Source organism: Salmo salar, chromosome ssa14, assembly GCF_905237065.1.
Source record: "Salmo salar chromosome ssa14, Ssal_v3.1, whole genome shotgun sequence".
NCBI lineage: Eukaryota > Metazoa > Chordata > Actinopteri > Salmoniformes > Salmonidae > Salmo > Salmo salar.
In genome coordinates, this window is record NC_059455.1 from 69,885,658 (window position 1) to 69,904,411 (window position 18,754).

Sequence of the window (18,754 nt, forward strand, 5' to 3'; positions counted from 1 at the left end):
ACTTTGTTTTGTTTTAGATTGAATGTTTTGCATGCCAACGGTGGTTCCATGTGCTGTGCCTCGGAATGAAGACAAAAGAATTCAACAGAGTGAAGAACACAAACTGGAAGTGCAGTCTTTGTTGTTGAAATGTATGCTATACCCCATCCACACTGAAGAGGCTCTGAAATGTACATCAACCAGGGATAAAGAGAAAGTTAACACTGTGAAATGTTTTGTACTTATTTGAAGTAAAGTTTCTGTTAACATGTTGTAAAAGATTAAAGGTCTACAGTTTCTGTTTAATTTGTCAATATTCCATTTTTATTCATTGATTTTTTTGGCCACCATTACTGTGGTTACATGTTCAGTATATGTATTGCCCAGCAAACCCACTGCAGCCTACCTCACTCTCCATCCCTGCTTTGGACAATGAATAACATGACTCTCATACTTTGCCCTTTTCCTTTATGGTTGATATTAACGATGAAAGGAGCTATTGTCAGTCTCTCCTATTGTGTACAGCTGTTATATACTGTGGCAAAATAAAAAACAGGGAAAATAAGTACTTAGAACTACCAATTATTTTCGATAAATATTAAAGAAAAGGGTAAACACAACACTGACTGAACCCCCTAATTGTCAAACTAATATTAATGTACAACAATATAGAATATACATGACAAGAGGTTATGCAATATGGGTGTATATCCACTGCACACTTATTAGGTGTGTAATTGACATGACCAAGGAGCTACTGAAATGTAAAACTATGAAAAATGTACGTTACACTGCTTGATTGTACCGTACACAAACAAGAGTGTGCAATATATAAGGCTAGTCGGTGGACATTTTGAAGTTTGTTTGAGTCCAGTAGGTCACATGACCAAGGAGGGATTGAAGTTTTACACTTTGAAAAATTCATGTAAAATCGAGTGAGATGAAAATGAACAAACTAAAGGGTGTGCAATGTGTAGGTCCACTGAGTGGACATTCTGAACCTTGTTTGAAGTCAGTAGGTTACATGACCAAGGTGCTATTGAAATTAGAAAGTTTACAAATTGTATGTAAAAACGTGTGAGATGAAAATGGACAAACCAAAGGGTGTGCAATATAGAAGGGTAGTCAGTGGACATTCTGAACCTTCTTTGAGTCAAGTAGGTCACATGACCAAGGAGCTATTGAAATTCGAATGTAAAGAAGTTTGTTTATGCTCCCTAACTAATTCAACTAGAAATACAAAATGCTGTTCACATGTCCACATTTATTAGCTTTAGAAAGCGAATTAATGTCCAAATCGTGAAAATAAGACCTGTGCAATGCTGTGCGCAATTTTTCCAACATCATGACACTTATTTGGAGTCTGTGGCTCAAGTGGTTTGAAAGCTATTGAGGTTTGAAAGCGTGAATATCCGTCAAATATCCCACTTGAAACTGTCTTTACCTCGGTGGTTATCGTCTACAACGTCACAGATGTCATCGGAGGCTTGATTACCTAGGAAGTTAGCAAGCCAGTGAGGCAAGATAAAATATCACAAATAAAACTAGATAAAGCCAGAATAATAATATACTTGTTGTGCATAGCCATAGCCATCAGTCTTGTGTGTTTTCATGGTGTTCACATACTCACTGCTAAACCTGTCAAGGTCCCGATATCAGCGTTTAGTTTTTAGCTGTGAGCACCCCTCAAACGTGACATTTCCCAAAGGGCACAACACGTCATTTCAACGTGGATAATTGGGTAATATTTGGTTGAGATATTGATCAATGAGATTACAAACTATATTCACCCGCTCAAAAAGACAGCGAAAAGTTAATTCAGTTTCCAATGTGCTTTCAACCATCTAAAAGCACAACCAATTTCCAATGGAAAAACAATGTTCGATTTTTGGCTTAGTCACCCAAATCTCTATCGCTGCGCTTTCAACCATTTAAAAGCACAGCAATGTTCAAATGTGAATACAATGTCAGATATTATGTTTATTTATACAACAGATTCATGTGTTATCTCTGTGCTTCATTTAATAGCACAACCACATTACCTGGATTGTAGTTGAGATAATATCGTTTAATTGCATTCATTAACATTTATTTTAGTTTGAGTTGCAAATGTGAATTCAACATATCATTTGTTAACTTATCAACAGCTTTATAGGCTATTTATTGTATTTCAAAAGTGCTATTGAATCATTTGATTGTCAACGCAAATATCAAATATCAACATTTGAAGTTGATAGTTCCATCTGTGCCACTAACTTGGTTTGGCTTTAATGCCAGCTTGTCTATCAATTAATAATTGATCAAAGAAGCATTTACTTCTGTAAGAAGCGTTTACATTAGCCCTATCCATATAGGCCAATTCCCATGAGGGTTAAAGGTACACATTCAACATATTTTATACAAGGTTTGTGTATGTTGAAATTTGGTTACCATGATGACATAATCCTGTGGTTGAAATTTCAACCTCAAAACAACAGTTGAAAACTTTTTTCAAATCCAATGTATTGTCCATGTAGATTCCACGTCACAATATGTTGACAAATTACTTTAAAGCAACGTTAACACAAACCATAAAGAAAGGGGGCTACTTGCAAATGTATTTTACATGTATTTTAATTCAATACATTACTTGGCACCAGTATTATTGGCTATTTGTCAGCTAGCTCTCACAGTCAGAATTAGATGTCCGTCCATGTTTCTCAAATGTAAAATTTCAAAGTTGTTGCAAACATCAACTTTTTAAGTATTTATGGTTAAGTTTAGGCATTATCTCTGAATTGTCAATGTTAGAATTAAGTTTAGGCATTAACGCAGAATTTTAAATGTTAGAATTAAGTTTAGGCATTAACTTTGAATTGTAAGTGTTAGAATTAAGTTTAGGCATTAACTCTGAATTGTAAATGTTAGAATTAAGGTTAAGGTAAGGGTGAATTAAATGGTTAAGGTAAGGGTGAAGGTTTGGGATAGGCTTAAAACAAAAATCTAAAAAACAACTTTCAATTGCTGGATTCGAGCGTGCTACCTTTGGCACCTGAGGCAGATACCTATCCGCCATCTCCGTCAACAACGCCCTAGAAAAACTTCAACCTACTTGAAGGTAACAGCGCTCACTGTTGCCCCTGATGGCATGGGATGAATAATACATGCATTTTAATTAAATACATTACTTGGCACCAGTATTTTATTGTTTATTCTGATATAAATGCATTGGTCTTTAGTTTATTTTGTAACAAGATACATGTCGATGTATCTTTCCTCATCTCTGCAGAGAGACAGGGTTTTATGGTTCTGTTGGCTTTCCTGTCTTTCTCTCTGGGCTCTCCTGTCTCTGATAAAGCCTGATGATCTCGGTGTCATGTAGTTTCTTCCAGGTCTTGATCTCTAGGTTGTAGTCGTGATTAGCGTAGAAGATGACTCTGGTTTTAGAGTGCCTCTCAGCGTAGTAGTTAGGATATTTACTGTGGTCCTCAGTGATGAATCCATACGCATCCACCTGAGAGAGGGCAGAGGGAGAGATTGAGGATCTCAGATGCTACCATGTTCCCTTTACACTGTTGTGCACTACTTTAAACTAGGGCCCAATTTCAATAAAGAGCATCATAAGACCATCAAATAACTCAATGGTCTGTTTCAGCATAGTCATGGCGCTAAGACAGCTACGTAGAACAACGTAATTACATTCAGTGGATGTAGTGCAGTACAGCACTCGCTTCTAAGTTACTTCTAAAAGGAAATTGTGTGTGTTTGTGTGTGTGTGAGTAGTGCAGACTAACCACGTCACAGGTGTGCAGGGCCAGGAAGAGTGTGAATGCTCCGTTAGTAGGTCTGCATATAGCCCAATAAGAACCCTTCAGCGCCTCGGACCTCATGAACCTACGAATGAGGAGCACATATACACGCACAGTTTCATTTCAGAAGTACAGTTGAAGTTGGAAGTTTACATACACTTAGGTTGGAGTCCTTAAAACTCATTTTTCAACCACTCCACAAATTTCTTGTTAACAAACTATAGTTTTGGCATGTCGGTTAGGACATCTATTTTGTGCATGACACAAGTAAATGTTTCCAACAATTGTTTACAGACAGATTATTTAACTTATAATTCACTGTATCACAATTCCAGTGGGTCAGAAGTTTACATACACCAAGTTGACTGTGCCTTTAAACAGCTTGGAAAATTCCAGAAAATGATGTCATGGCTTTAGAAGCTTCTGATAGGCTAATTGACATTTTTGAGTCAATTGGAGGTGTACCTGTGGATGCATTCCAAGGCCTACCTTCAAACTCGGTGCCTCTTTGCTTGACATCATGGGAAAATCAGCCAAGACCTCAGAAAAACAATTGTAGACCACAAGTCTGGTTCATCCTTGGGAGCAATTTCCAAATGCTTGAAGGTACCACGTTCATCTGTACAAACAATAGTACGCAAGTATAAACAGCATGGGACCATCCAGCCGTCATACCGCTCAGGAAAGAGACGCGTTCTGTCTCCTAGAGATGAACATACTTTGGTTCGAAAAGTGCAAATCAATCCCAGAACAACAGCAAAGGACCTTGTGAAGATGCTGGAGAAAAGAGGTACAAAAGTATCTATATCCACAGTAAAACGAGTCCTATATCGACATAGCCTGAAAGGCCGCTCAGCAAGGAAGAAGCCACTGCTCAAAAACCGTGATAAAAAAGCCAGACTATGGTTTGCAACTGCACATGGGGACAAAGATTGTACTTTTTGGAGAAATGTCCGCTGGTCTGATGAAACAAAAATGGAACTGTTTGGCCATAATGACCATTGTTATGTTTGGAGGAAAAAGGGGGAGGCTTGCAAGCCGAAGAACATCATCCCAACCGTAAAGCACGGTGGTGGCAGCATCATGTTGTGGGGGTGCTTTGCTGCAGGAGGGACTGGTGCACTTCACAAAAATGGCATCATGAGGATGGAAAATTATGTGGATATATTGAAGCAACATCTCAAGACATCAGTCAGGCATCAGTCAGACATCAGTCAGTTGGAGTGGCCATCACAAAGCACTGACCTCAACCCTATAAAACATTTGTGGGCAGAACTGAAAAAGCGTGTGCGAGCAAGGAGGCCGACAAACCTGACTCAGTTACACCAGCTCTGTCAGGAGGAATGGGCCAAAATTCACCCAACTTATTGTGGGAAGCTTGTGGAAGGCTACTTGAAACGTTTAACCAAAGTTAAACAATTTAAAGGCAATGCTACCAAATACTAATTGAGTCTATGTAAACTTCTGACCCACTGGGAATGTGATGAAAGAAATAAAAGATGAAATAAATCATTCTCTTTACTATTATTCTGACATTTCACATTCTTAAAATAAAGTGGTGATCCTAATTGACCTAAGACAGGGAATTTTTACTAGGATTAAATGTCAGGAATTGTGAAAAACCGAGTTTAAATGTATTTGGCTAAGGTGTATGTAAACTTCCGACTTCAACTGTAACAGAGAAGCGAGTACTGCACTACATGCACTATGTGATCACGAAAGTATTCACGCCCTTTGACTTATTCCACATTTTGTTGTGTTACAGCCTGAATTCAAAATGGATGAAAAAATAATTCTCACCTATCTACACACAATAAACTATGAAAATGTGAAAACATGTTTTTAGAAATTTTAGCAAATGTATTGAAAATGAAATACACAAATATCAAGTCGCGTTGAGAGGCATTGGAAAGCCTCCCTGCTCTTTGTGGTTGAATATGTGTTTGAAATTCACTGCTCAACTGAGGGACCTTACAGATAATTGTATGTGTGGAATATAGAAATGAGGTTGTCATTCAAAAATCATGCTAAGCACTATTAAGGCACACAGAGTTCATTATTATGTGACTTGTTGAGCAAATTTGTACTCATGGACTTATTTAAGCTTGCCATAACAAAGGGTTGAATACTCATTGACTCAAGACATTTCAGCTTTTCATTTTGAATTCATTTGGAAAATTTTCAAAAAGCATAATTCCACTTTGACATTATGGGGTATTGTGTGTAGGCCAGTGACCAAAAAAAATCTAAATTGAATAAATGTTAAATTCAGGCTGTAACACAACAAAATGTGGAGAAAGTCAAAGGATGTGAAAAACTTTCTGAAGGCACTGTAGCTGACTTGACGCCGTTACTATACTAGTCATTTCTATGGGAACTGCCCCATGTTGTGTGTCTTCTTAAAAATAATATAAGCCATTAAGCAGACACTTTTATCCATAGCAATTTAGAGTAATACGTACATACAGTTTCACATGTGTGGTCCCAGTGAGAATTGAACACACAATCATGAGATTGCTAGCACTGTGCCCTATCAACAGAGCCAGAATGGACCACATTGAATATGCCACAAAGTAGGTGGCAATTCCTTAACCGTATGTGTGTTGAAGGCCACTAGGACTAGTCTGGGTACTAGTCTGTTTGGCTACCATTTCACTCCTTGTACAACGTGTCATTGCTAGAGAAGACAATTCCATATAGAGTTGGCAAGAGAGCTGAAACAGACTGGCACCTAGGCTACACTAGGGCCTATTGCATCCTTCTCAAGCAGAGGGCTAGCCTTCTCTCCTTTCATACAACTGTTATTGGACGCTGTTTGTTATACCTGTTACGGGTGTATCTGAGGAAGTCAGGGTGAAGAACATAGAAGCGGTTCTCATCAAACTCTCCTGAGTATTGCATCCACGGTCTGCAGATAAGACAGCAAACACAACACTGAGCTGTGTGTGTGTGTGTGTGTGTGTGTGTGTGTGTGTGTGTGTGTGTGTGTGTGTGTGTGTGTGTGTGTGTGTGTGTGTGTGTGTGTGTGTGTGTGTGTGTGTGTGTGTGTGTGTGTGTGTGTGTGTGTGTGTGTGTGTGCGTGCGTGTGTTAGAACTGGGTTCAAAAACTATTTGAAATCTAAAAATGACTTTAGCTGAGCTTGCCTGGCACAATGGAATAGTCGAGAGAGCAAAGAGTGTCAGTGTGTGAGACCACGCCACAGGCTTACCGTCTGTTCTTGTAGGGTCCATCAGAGACAGTTGTCCTCCCCAATAGACCCTTTAGCCACTGGAAATCCCTCAGCCCCTCTGGAATCAGCACATACTTTATACCCTGCACAGAACAGGCACACTCAGCAGTATGTGTGTGTGTGTGTGTGCATGCCTGCGTGTGGGTGCGTGAGTGTGTGTGAGTGTAATAGGAATTTCCATGTGTACTAAAGAGCAGCGCAGTCGCAGATTAAATCAATAAAAAAATCTATACGGTTTATTACAAGTTGCAACAGGGAGACACCTACACCAGAGAAGCAGAGAAAATGTCTAACTGGCCTTCTCTGAGAAGACCCTCATATCCTAATCAGCAGACAGCTAACTGTTCTGTAAACACCAGCCCGACAGGCTTGTAGGAAGTCAAAACAAAAGGCAGGGACTTTGTCATCTGCTACAGAACCACACTATGTTCCACAGAAGACAAACCAACAGTGAATAATCAGAATGTCCTTGGTCCTTGAACTTGGACCTCCAGTCTGGCGTCAATCGCTATCAACAGATACGAGAACAATCCATAACATTCAGCTTCAAGTCTAGTGACCATCAAGCTGCACCCAGTGTCACAAACAGAACACTGGAAATCATGTGTAAAACAGAAAGGGAAAACATAGAAATATGCTTAACATTATGTTAAGCACTCTAAACTGAAAATATGAACTTTATTGATCTTAAATTTCCCCATTACAGTGAAAACACAATACCATCTCAGTCATGAACCTTTAAAAAGTCACTGTGGTCTCATGCCAGTACAGCAGCAGCACTTCAGTTACTTACCTTGTCATGCGGTGCACTGTCATAGCCATATTTCTTGAATATGAAAAGAGACTGGGTGATGGAGTGGGCGGTGTGAACGTAGACCGAGGTTCTGTTGCCTACATCCTCCTCGTAACCCTTGGTTATGGCACCATTCATCCTGACAGAGACAGGAACGGGGACAGAGACAGGAAGAGACAGGCAAGGTTAGTCATCACTCGTCACACAAACATTGACCACCTCCATTACGTTGACATGATCATGATAACTGGTAAGTATGTTGCACACATAACAGTTGTGTTGTCTATAACATGTCTAATCCTAATTGGCAATATCAGATTCTGACTGTGTCTGTATCATTCTAATGCGATTCAACCTACTAATCTATGTATGAGCTCATAGTCGTTCATTCAGCCCTATTTGAACAGGGTTTTCCACAGGCTCCACAGTCCGAAATCCTTTAATAACCTTTACAAAGTCAGACCAGGTCAACCAGTGGAGCAGCCCAGCTACCATGGTGACCATTCTGCCCCTTAAAAGTTTACATCAGCCCTTTCATTCACCCGCAATGCTTCAGGCTAAGCAAGCAGACATTTCTAGCCAGTCAGTCCCCATCAGCATCCCAGCCAATCCCACAATGCACTTAAAAGGTGTGTGTCTCATATCCCTTCCCTCCCTGACACAAATGGACCCTGTCAGATAAAAAAAAATGGTGGCTCCAGGGCAGAGAGAGTGACAATGTCCAGATAGCAACAATGTAAACTAAACGCTTGAGATGTATGTGTGTTATACTGTAAGTCTATGTGTGTGTGTTGCTGAATAAATCCCATTCCAAACATACTGTAACCATACCTTAATAAAACAAAGTACAACAAATATTTGATGTAGCGATCATACTGGAGGACTTTGTAGAAAATAAAGTTATATGGACTATCCTGTTGGAGTTATAGTAATTCACCCAGCTTGGACTAAAGCCCTAGTGTGATAAACACCTCCGGTGCTTGCCAGGAGTACGGCCAGGAGTTAAACTCACATCCCCTTTTTATTCTCATGGGAGTCTATCTCCTGACTTCAAACACAAAGTCATGATCCAGAACCAAAAATAGGTTATAGCTGAAACGTCAATATCAACATGTTTGTTTTAATTAGCTTAGCTTTTTATCCTTCCTGATTGGTGCATTTTGTTTCTATTGTACATTGCAATGTGCTGATGCATGCACTCACAGCAACACACACAGAGACACACACACACACCACACACACACAGACCACAATGGCCCCACTGACCGGAACACATAGTCGTGAGCATCTATCTCCTTGCCCATCCTAGAGCCGTTGAGTATTCCTCCTGTTGCCACCACAGCACAGCATATACATCCAGGGTTTCCCCGTGGCAAGAGCAGGGGCTCTCTGGGCTTGGGGATCAGATCCACCACTGCCTTTATCTCTGTAAACACACAGATACAAAACCACTTTTTGGGGGATTCAATAAAGGGGCAACTTGGAAATACTTTGTAACCAATCCATTCACAATGTCTTAATAATAAAGGCCAAGTAGATCTACATACCAGTAGAAACAGTAAATAAACCATTGGCTCGTTGATGAAAATAAACTCTGACGCTTTACGTTGCATAGGCTGCAGTAAAAATCTGGAAAAAGTTAAGCCCGGTACAGATACAACAGCTGAGACAAGACGGTTTTATGCAGTTTTAGAATAAAGTTAACTTGATCTGAACGGTCTCATGTCGCTTCTGGAGTTTCCAAGATTAATGGAGTTAAAACATCCAGTCAAACTGGTCCAGCATGCATACCAGGCACTATGACATTGACCAAAAGGGCCTATAGGTTAGAGATTCCAAATGTGTCAAACATTGCTCAAATGTTAACATGCGCAAAAGTCACTTGGATAATAGAAACAAGCACCGAAGGTTGAATAAATTACCAGAACATGAAGGGAAACCAGAGCCAATAGTTTTATTTCCCATTTTTAATTGCAGTTTCCCTTTAAAAGTGCAATATGCAGAAATCGCTCTGACATTTCCTTGTCTAATTTCAGTTTATGTGACAAAACAAGAAAGTATGGTATAGAGAATCATTGTACCATCTAAACCGCTGTAAAATATATTTTCCATAAGAAAAATATTGTATTTTCAGCTGTTTGAATATGGTGTACGCTGGTGGACTTAGCGGTGTGTTGGTAAAATCACTGGTGAAGCCAAGCCAGGAAGACAATGCCATATTACAACCTGTGTTAATAATAATTGCGTTCTTTGCTCTATAACTTGTTAGTTCATATGCCATGCCACTGAGATATATAGGCCTAAGGCCGAGACAATAAGAAGACACAGTGGCAGAATAAATTCAACCACGCCTTTGTTTCATCACAAAACTAGAGAACAACATCTGTCTGGTGGAGTCCACAAAGCAAATAGCATGTAACAAACAGTTACATGACCTACAGCATGGTCAAGCAAGTTAATGTTTCTGACATTTCTTGACTATTAAACAACTATTGATTTAGAACCCAGTCTAAATAAAAACAGGAGCTAACTCCACTATTTCAGCACCATTTCAAATTCAATATTTCAACATCATCAAATCACTTATGCTTGGTCTAATAGTGACAATTAAAAGATCCCCAAAAGGATTTAGTCCTATCCACATAAGCTAAATATGATGTGGCGGTCCATGTTTCTAATTTCTGTTCGTGCAAGTACAAAAAAGTTGTTGACTCACCCTACTTGTGGAGAAACACCAGTGCCATCCTCCTCTCTTTCATGTTGATGAAATGGTCTATCACACAATCATACAGTACACACTTTTTTATTTTTTGTCCTAGGCTACCTGGCTAAAATGCTTGCTCGCTAGCCTACCTTCCTTTCATGGGCAACGTTAGCTAGTTAACATTAGTCTTCTACATCTAGCTACATATTGAACTTCCATCCTCTCAGGCCAGGGGCACAATGTATGAATTTATGGTTGGATCAGAATTGCCATTGTACTAATTTGGCCAGTATGGAGAATTAAGTAAAACAACAAGTCTAAATCCCTACCTCCATCCATAGCTAATTTAGGAAACAAGACAATGTCAATAACTATTGCTCTCAATGTGATGTGATTGGAGGAAAGCCAAATCCAAACTGGCTTCGCTTTATAATTGTTTTTTGGTGTGGCAGGACCGTTCACAGTTGAGCTCACTCAGTTTTTTATTTCTTTATTTTGTCAATTGTTTGGGGAAGCCTGACTTCCCTTGGCATCCATGAATACGTGCCACTGTACAAAACTGAAAGTAAAAGAAGCAAAAATGTAACTTAAGAAAGGGAACTATAGAAATAGAAACTTAGAAGAGATCTACCACTTCTTAGACTTGCTTTTAATAAGAATGATAGATTTTTAACTCACAATTCTATGTGAATTTGGTGGGGTCACCCAAAAAGTTACATATAGCAGCTTTAAGCAAAGGACTTCCTTTGGGCAATCAAATGCATAAGCCACTTGCTTTTTCCATTCTCTGTCTTGCTGTTTCTTTCTTTATGTCATATTCCTGAGGCTGCACACCTAGGGCTGTGGCTGTATTTTATCAGCCGGTTATTGTCATGAGAAAGACTGCTGGTCTCACGGTAATTTACCTTTAATTAACATAAAAAGTTTCGCGTGGACAGGCCTGCATAAATACTGTACAAGCAAGCAGCTGATGCCTATGGAACATCTACACTACCGGTCAAAAGTTTGGGGTCACTAAGATATGTCCTTGTTTTTGAAAGAAAAGCGAATTTTTGTCCATTAAAATAACATCACATTGGTCAGAAATACAGTGTAGACATTGTTACTGTTGTAAATTACTATTGTAGCTGGAAACGGTTGATTTTGAATGAATATCTACATAGGTGTTTAAAGAAGCAATAAAACTGGCCTTCTTTAGACTAGTTTAGTATCTGGAGCATCAGCATTTGTGGGTTTGATTACAGGCTCAAAATGGCCAGAAACAAGGCACTTTCTTCGCAAAACTCATCAGTCTATTCTTGTTCTGAGAAATAAAGGCTATTCCATGCGAGAAATTGCCAAGAAACTGAAGATGTCATACAACTCTGCCTAGAAGGCCAGCATCGCGGAGTCCCCTCTTTACTGTTGATGTTGAGACTGGTGTAGGCTGTTTTCAGCTGTGCTAACATAATTGCAAAAGCGTTTTCTAATGTTCAATTAGCCTTTTAAAATGATAAACCTGGATCAGCTAACACAACATGCCATTGGAACACATGATTGATGGTTGCTGATAATGGGCCTCTGTACACCTATGTAGATATTCAATTTTAAAAAAGCAGCCGTTTCTGGCTACAATAGTCATTTACAACATTAACAATGTCTACACTGTATTTCGGATCAATTTGATGTTATTTTAATGGACGAAAAATGTGCTATTCTTTCAAAAACATGGACATTTCTAAGTGACCCCAAACTTTTGAACGATAGTGTTAATGGGCAGCATGATGTAACTTTAGGCTAATGAGCATTTGAGAATGTCGCAAAAAAAGCTTGCGCTCTGTTCCTTGCCTCAGGCTGTACACACTGTTCCCCCATCAGAATATTTTCAATTTTATCTTGTCTTTACTAATATGTAAAATTAGTTTTGATTTAGAATGTCCCATTATTAAATGGACAGGAAACCAAATGGGAAACCAAATGAAATTTGTTTGGGAACATCAATAGTAACATGTTTTCACAACAAAACATATTTCATTACACTGTTGACAGTCCCTGTCTTTGCGCGCTCGAGAAAGGAATGAAGGAGAGGGGAAGAGATGGAAATGCAAGGTGGTGAGATATTCTGTCACTAAACCTATTATTAGGCCATTCCAAATCAAATACAAATTCACTATAATTGTAGGGTAACTCTATAAGTCGCCCTGCACAATCAATGAACGAACCAACAGCATCGCCTAGGCATATATGTTGTCTCCCAGACTCATGGATAGAATGTTTGAAGAGTAGCATTAAGGTAACCAGTACATCCAGTAATAATAATACTGACCATACTCAAAGGCGATTACAGGAGTTTTGGCCTACGCATATGCATAACCTCTAATATGGGTATAGGTGTTTTGAATGAATAAATCCCCTTAGAAAGCTCTGTCCATTTCCTTCTGTTAGGCTTTGAAACAACATCCACAACTCCCATGTTTTCCACTCAGTTTCAATCTAATGTTGAACTTCTTTCTTCAAATTGATCAATCACGGTGAGTTTTAAGTGTTTGGTGTGATTTTCCATTGCATTTGCATTGATGTCAGAGTGGTTAGAGGGACAATAGAGCCCTGAATATAAGTGACCTGATGATTGTTTAGCGAGTTGGGTACTACCAACACATGACCAGAATGCATAAAAGGAGATTACCGTAACTCAATGGTCACGTGTAATTTTACTGCTGGGTGGTAATAAGCCCAATGCACTCCTTTAGCCAATGAAGACCTGCCCTCTTTAACGCTGTATTATTGTGTGATCTAGCCAGGTATGATAAGTACTAAAGGATACAGTGCCTTCGGAAAGTATTCAGATCCCTTGACTTTTTCAACATTTTGTTAGGTTAATAAGGCCTTATTCTAAAATGTATTAAATTGTTTTTTTCCCTCATAAATCTACACACAATACCACATAATGACAGAGCAACAACAGGTTTTTAGAAATGTTTGCTAATACTTTTTTTTTAAAACAGAAATATCGCGCACTTCCATAAGTATTCAGACCCTTCACGCAGTACTTTGTTGAAACACCTTTGGCAGCAATTACAGCCTCAAGTCTTGGGTACGACGCTACAAGCTTGGCACACCTCTATTTGGGGAGTTCCTCCCATTCTTCTCTGCAGATCCTCTCAAGCTCTGTCAGATTGGATGGGGAGTGTTGCTGTGCAGCAATCATCAGGTCTCTCCAGAGATGTTTGATTGGGTTCAAGTCTGGGCTCTAGCTGGGCCCCTCAAGGACATTTAGACTTGTCCCAAAGCCACTCCTGCATTGTCTTGGCTGTGTGCTTAGGGACGTTGTCCTGTTGGAAGGTGAATCTGCGCAACAGTCTGAGGTCCTGACCACCCTGGAGCAGGTTTTCATCAATAATCTCTCTGTACTTTGCTCCGTTCATCTTTCCTTCGATCCTGACTATTCTCCCAGTCCCTGCCACTGAAAAACATCCTCACAGCATGATGCTTTCACCACCATGTTTCACCGTAGGGATGGTGCCAGGTTTCCTCCAGACGCTTGGCATTCAGGCCAGAGTTCAATCTTGGTTTCATCAGACCAGAGAATCTTGTTTCTCATGATCAGAGTCTTTAGGTGCCTTTTGGCAAACTCCAAGCAGGCTGTTATGTTCCTTTTTATTGAGGAGTGGCTTCCGTCTGGCCACTTTACCACAAAGGCCTGATTGGTGGAGTGCTGCAGAGATGGTTGTCCTTCTGGAAGGTTCTCCCATCTCCACAGATAAACTCTAGAGCTCTGTCAGAGGGACCATCGAGTTCTTGGTCACCTCCCTGACCAAAGCCTTTCTCCCCCGATTGCTCAGTTTGGCCGGGCTGCCAGCTCTAGGAAGAGTCTTGCTGGTTCCAAACTTCTTCCATTTAAGAATGATGGAGGCCACTGTGTTCTTGGGGACCTACAATGCTGCAGAAATGTGTTGGTATCCTTCCCCAGATCTGTGCCGCGACACAATCCTGTCTCAGACCTCCACAGACAATTCCTTCGACCTCATGGCTTGGTTTTTGCTTTGACATGCACTGTCAATTTTGGGACCTTATATATAGTTGAAGTCGGAAGTTCACGTACACCTTAGCCAAATACATTTAAACTCAGTTTTTCACAATTCCTGACAATTAATCCTCGTAAAAATTCCCTGTCTAAGGTCAGTTAGGATCACCACTTTATTTTAAGAATGTGAAATGTTAGAATAATGGTAGAGAGAATAATTTCTTTCAGCTTTTATTTCTTTCATCAGATTCCTAGTGGGTCAGAAGTTTACATACACTCAATTAACTTCCTAACTGATGTCTTGAGATGTTGCTTCAATATATCCACATAATTTTCCAGCCTCATGATGCCATCTATTTTGTGAAGTGCACCAGTCCCTCCTGCAGCAAAGCACCCCCACAACATGATGCTGCACCCCGTGCTTCACGGTTTGAATGGTGTTCTTCGGCTTGCAAGCCTCCCCCTTTTTCCTCCAAACATAACAATGGTCATTTTGGCCAAACAGTTCTATTTTTGTTTCATCAGACCAGAGGACATTTCTCCAAAAAGTACGATCTTTGTTCCCATGTGCAGTTGCAAACCATAGTCTGGCTTTTTTATGGTGGTTTTGGAGCAGTGGCTTCTTCCTTGCTGAGCGGCCTTTCAGGTTATGTCGTTATAGGACTCGTTTTACTGTGTATATAGATACTTTTGTACCTCTTTTCTCCAGCATCTTCACAAGGTCCTTCGCTGTTGTTCTGGGATTGATTTGCACTTTTCGCACCAAAGTACGCTCATCTCTAGGAGACAGAACGCATCTCCTTCCTGAGCGGTATGACGGCTGCGTGGTCCCATGGTGTTTATACTTGCGTACTATTGTTTGTACAGATGAACGTGGTACCTTCAGGCGTAAAGAAAATTCTCCCAAGAATGAACCAGACTTGTGGAGGTCTGCAATTTGTTTTCTGAGGTCTTGGCTGATTTCTTTTGATTTTCCCCTGATGTCAAGCAAAGAGGCACTGAGTTTGAAGGTAGGCTTTGAAATACATCCACATGTACACCTCCAATTGACTCAAATTATGTCAATTAGCCTATCAGAAGCTTCTAAAGCCATGACATCATTTTATGGAATTTCCCAAGCTGTTTAAAGGCACAGTCAACTTAGAGTATGTAAACCTCTGACCCATTGGAATTGTGATAAAGTGAATTATAAGTGAAATAATCTGTCAGTAAACAGTTGTTGGAAAAATTACTTGTGTCATGCACAAAGTAGATGTCCTAACCGACTTGCCAAAACTATAGTTTGTTAACAAGAAACTTGTGGAATGGTTGAAAAACGAGTTTTAATGACTCCAACCTAAGTGTATGTAAACTTCCTACTTCAACTGTAGACAGGTGTGTGCCTTTCCAAATCATTTCCAATCAATTGAATTGACCACAGGTGGACTCCAATCAAGTTGTAGAAACATCTCAAGGATGATCAATGGAAACAGGATGCACCCCTGAGTTCAATATAGAGTCTCATAGCAAAGGGTCTGAATACTTATGTAAATAAGGTATTTCAGTATTTTTGTATTTAAAACATTTTTTAAAAATGTATTTCTTTATTTAATCCATTTTAGATTAAAGCTGTAACGTAACAAAATGTGGAAAAAGTCAAGGGGTCTGAAAACTTTCCAAAGGCACTGTAAATAAGGAAAGTAGGTGTCATTATGTCTCGTTATCAAAAGTCTACACAGCTGGAGAGGGAGTTGGCTCTATAAGCTGAGCTGCCTGACAAAGGGTAGTTCTACTCCTGGACACACACACCTGTGTAGTTTGTGTAGTCCATAAAGCCAAAGGGGTTATTGAAGTAGGCTAGTCTGTTCCACTCTGACTGGTTGAGTAGTTCTCCGTGGAGGTACATCTGGATGTCTGGTATAAAGGCCTGCTTGAAGCCTGTGTTCTGGGAGTTCCTCAGAGACTGGGGACAGGTCTGGCACACACACATACACACACACACACACACACACACACACACACACACGAACAGTTTATCTAGGATGTTTGGGAATGATTTGCATATCCTTGACCAGTGACTGTATACTCTAAAACACACAGGCTTACCATCTGCCTCTTTTGCTTGTCCCGGACATAAACATCCTCAGAAGCCCAGATGGGATATTGCTTGAAGTCCTTTTTTTGCAGCCAGAGCATGGGGGTCTCCTTGTGTGCAGACCCGGATCCAGCCGTAAAGACATCTCTTGTTGTATTTTTACAAGGGCAATTCATTTCATGGAGACGCCCTCCCCGAGGAACTAGTTGTAGTTTTTGAAAATAGCTAAACAATATAAAAGATGACATCATAGGGGGTTTTCTCATGATGTTTTCTTCTTATCTTATTGAATACAGAACATCTTTGTTTTTTCAGTTATACAATTTTAGATTCAGATTTATAGGTTACATTGAAACACTGTCATGGTGCGAAGAAATTATGAATATGATGTCAAAAAGTGGTAAAATGTCCCTTTAGCCGGTCAATTTTAACAGCCTACAGAGGTAAATCCTAACTTCCACTGAGGTCGAATTTTCACTTTGTCATGCACTGATGTCATGTAAATCTAGGATTCTATCAACAGAACGATAGAATCCATACACACAATAATGACAATATTTTACTAGCACTTCAATGTTAAAAAATATATATTTTCAGATAAAACCATACAGAAAAATGTTGGGCTACAAACGTATTTTGAAAGTATCAGAAAACATCAGTTTACCTTGATAATTTCACCTCTTTTTTGGGACATTATGATCAAATCAAACAGTAATAATTATTATACATTATTACATGCCATTATTAATTTGTAAGTATTAATGCAAGTACAGTTTAACAAGTATTGTAATCAATCATTTTTACACTAAGTACACTGCAGGGTTAGGGTTACTGCTGTACAGTGCAATTAGTGTAAGAATGAATATACTTAATTACACAGTAATATGTGCACTGTAATTAACAAATTTTCATTCATAATTATGTGGTCAAATGCCTCAAATAGGCATCAAATACAACAATTGGAACAAGAAAAAAATATTATTGAGTTTGAGTTTTATTTGTGAGTTTTTATCCTTGTTGTGAATGTCCCCCACAATGTGTAATCTTAAAGGCTAAATACCATCCATTGACTAACTAAACAAGTCAGATATATTGCTATTTGTTGGTGCAGAATACATACCTGACGCTATGATCAGAGATTTGTCCATACAGAAGCACATAGAGCAATGCACACACGGCGACCATGAGTGCCAAGGTGAGAACTCCCCGGAATTGGGCTCTCATGTTCAAGATAGAGATTGAGAAAGGATCTGCCTAGGTATAGTTTAGACAGAGACTATAAACATCTTCTTAAGAAGTGTATGGTCATGGTGGGATGTGCTGACTTGTTTTTTTATACCTCTCTCCTGCCCCTTTTGGGCACGTGCCTGGTTGCACAGTTGTGCCAGCCAACACAGAAATAAATAAAGGTTCTTAAATGGTTCTTCCTCGGTGCTTAAGGTCCATGGAGAACTCTTGCCCGATAAAGAACCTTTGAATTAAAGGACAAGTTCCCTTTTTTAATGAACATAATTCTATTTTTAAGGTAAATGCCATGTTAAAGAAGTGTACAGACACTTTTTTTACAATTTCACCTTGATTTGAGAAACTTATCCACCAGCGATAGACTTTTTCATGCTCGTTCTACAGTTGCAGAGGCACAGATAAAACATGAACAAAGGCTCCAAAAACACCCAAATACGTCATTTTCAGTATAGCGATGAAGGTCTATAGATGTTGTAAACATGAAAGTGTGTCATTCAGAACCTTTATCTGGAGCATTATATTCCCTTTTTTAAGGCCAACTCTATTTTTTCATCTGTAAATTTCCTCAACCGTACAATTTTTTTAAAGCGATGGTGATGCTCTTGAAACTACAATTTTTCGCAAACCTCTCAATAGGAACACACTCATAAGGTATGATATGAATCATCCTAAATCTCTAAAATGCACCTACACCTTCTGCACTTGAATGCACTTCCCTTCTCAACACACTAACACAATAAATGCAATTGTATATTTCAAAGGAGAGAAAAAACACCCCAATCTGTGTGGCGCTCTATGCCATGAAATATTCGTCCAGTAACATACCTCTTGTGATCTACGTAGTTTGATTTTCAGAACGTGCTGGTGGACTTCTGGACACTTTCGTGAAAAAGTGTTGAATCAAGTCCAACTACGCTGACGATTTTAATTGCCTGATA

The 18,754-nt window shown here is 39.4% G+C and overlaps 1 protein-coding gene and 1 non-coding gene across 3 annotated transcripts; both read right to left on the bottom strand.

Annotated features, from left to right (window-relative positions):
• Nucleotides 1–1,223: 1,223 nt before the first annotated feature.
• Nucleotides 1,224–17,863, bottom strand: LOC106570212 (alpha-N-acetylgalactosaminide alpha-2,6-sialyltransferase 1). Of its 2 annotated transcripts, XM_014142298.2 has the most exons (9): nt 17,692–17,863; nt 16,583–16,796; nt 16,286–16,451; nt 9,057–9,216; nt 7,791–7,929; nt 6,977–7,080; nt 6,592–6,675; nt 3,753–3,852; nt 1,224–3,472 (listed from the first exon to the last, which is right to left on the bottom strand). In XM_014142298.2, exons 1-9 carry the CDS (start codon nt 17,793–17,795, stop codon nt 3,260–3,262), a joined length of 1,284 nt encoding a protein of 427 aa, XP_013997773.1. In that variant the 5' UTR covers nt 17,796–17,863; the 3' UTR covers nt 1,224–3,259. The 2 variants fall into 2 exon arrangements, with proteins under 2 accessions (XP_013997773.1, XP_045550701.1); XM_045694745.1 differs by lacking the exon at nt 6,592–6,675.
• On the bottom strand, nt 6,485–6,568 carry LOC123726957 (U6atac minor spliceosomal RNA). Its single transcript, XR_006759063.1, has one exon. It is a non-coding gene; the product is annotated as a U6atac minor spliceosomal RNA (small nuclear RNA).
• Nucleotides 17,864–18,754: the final 891 nt, after the last annotated feature.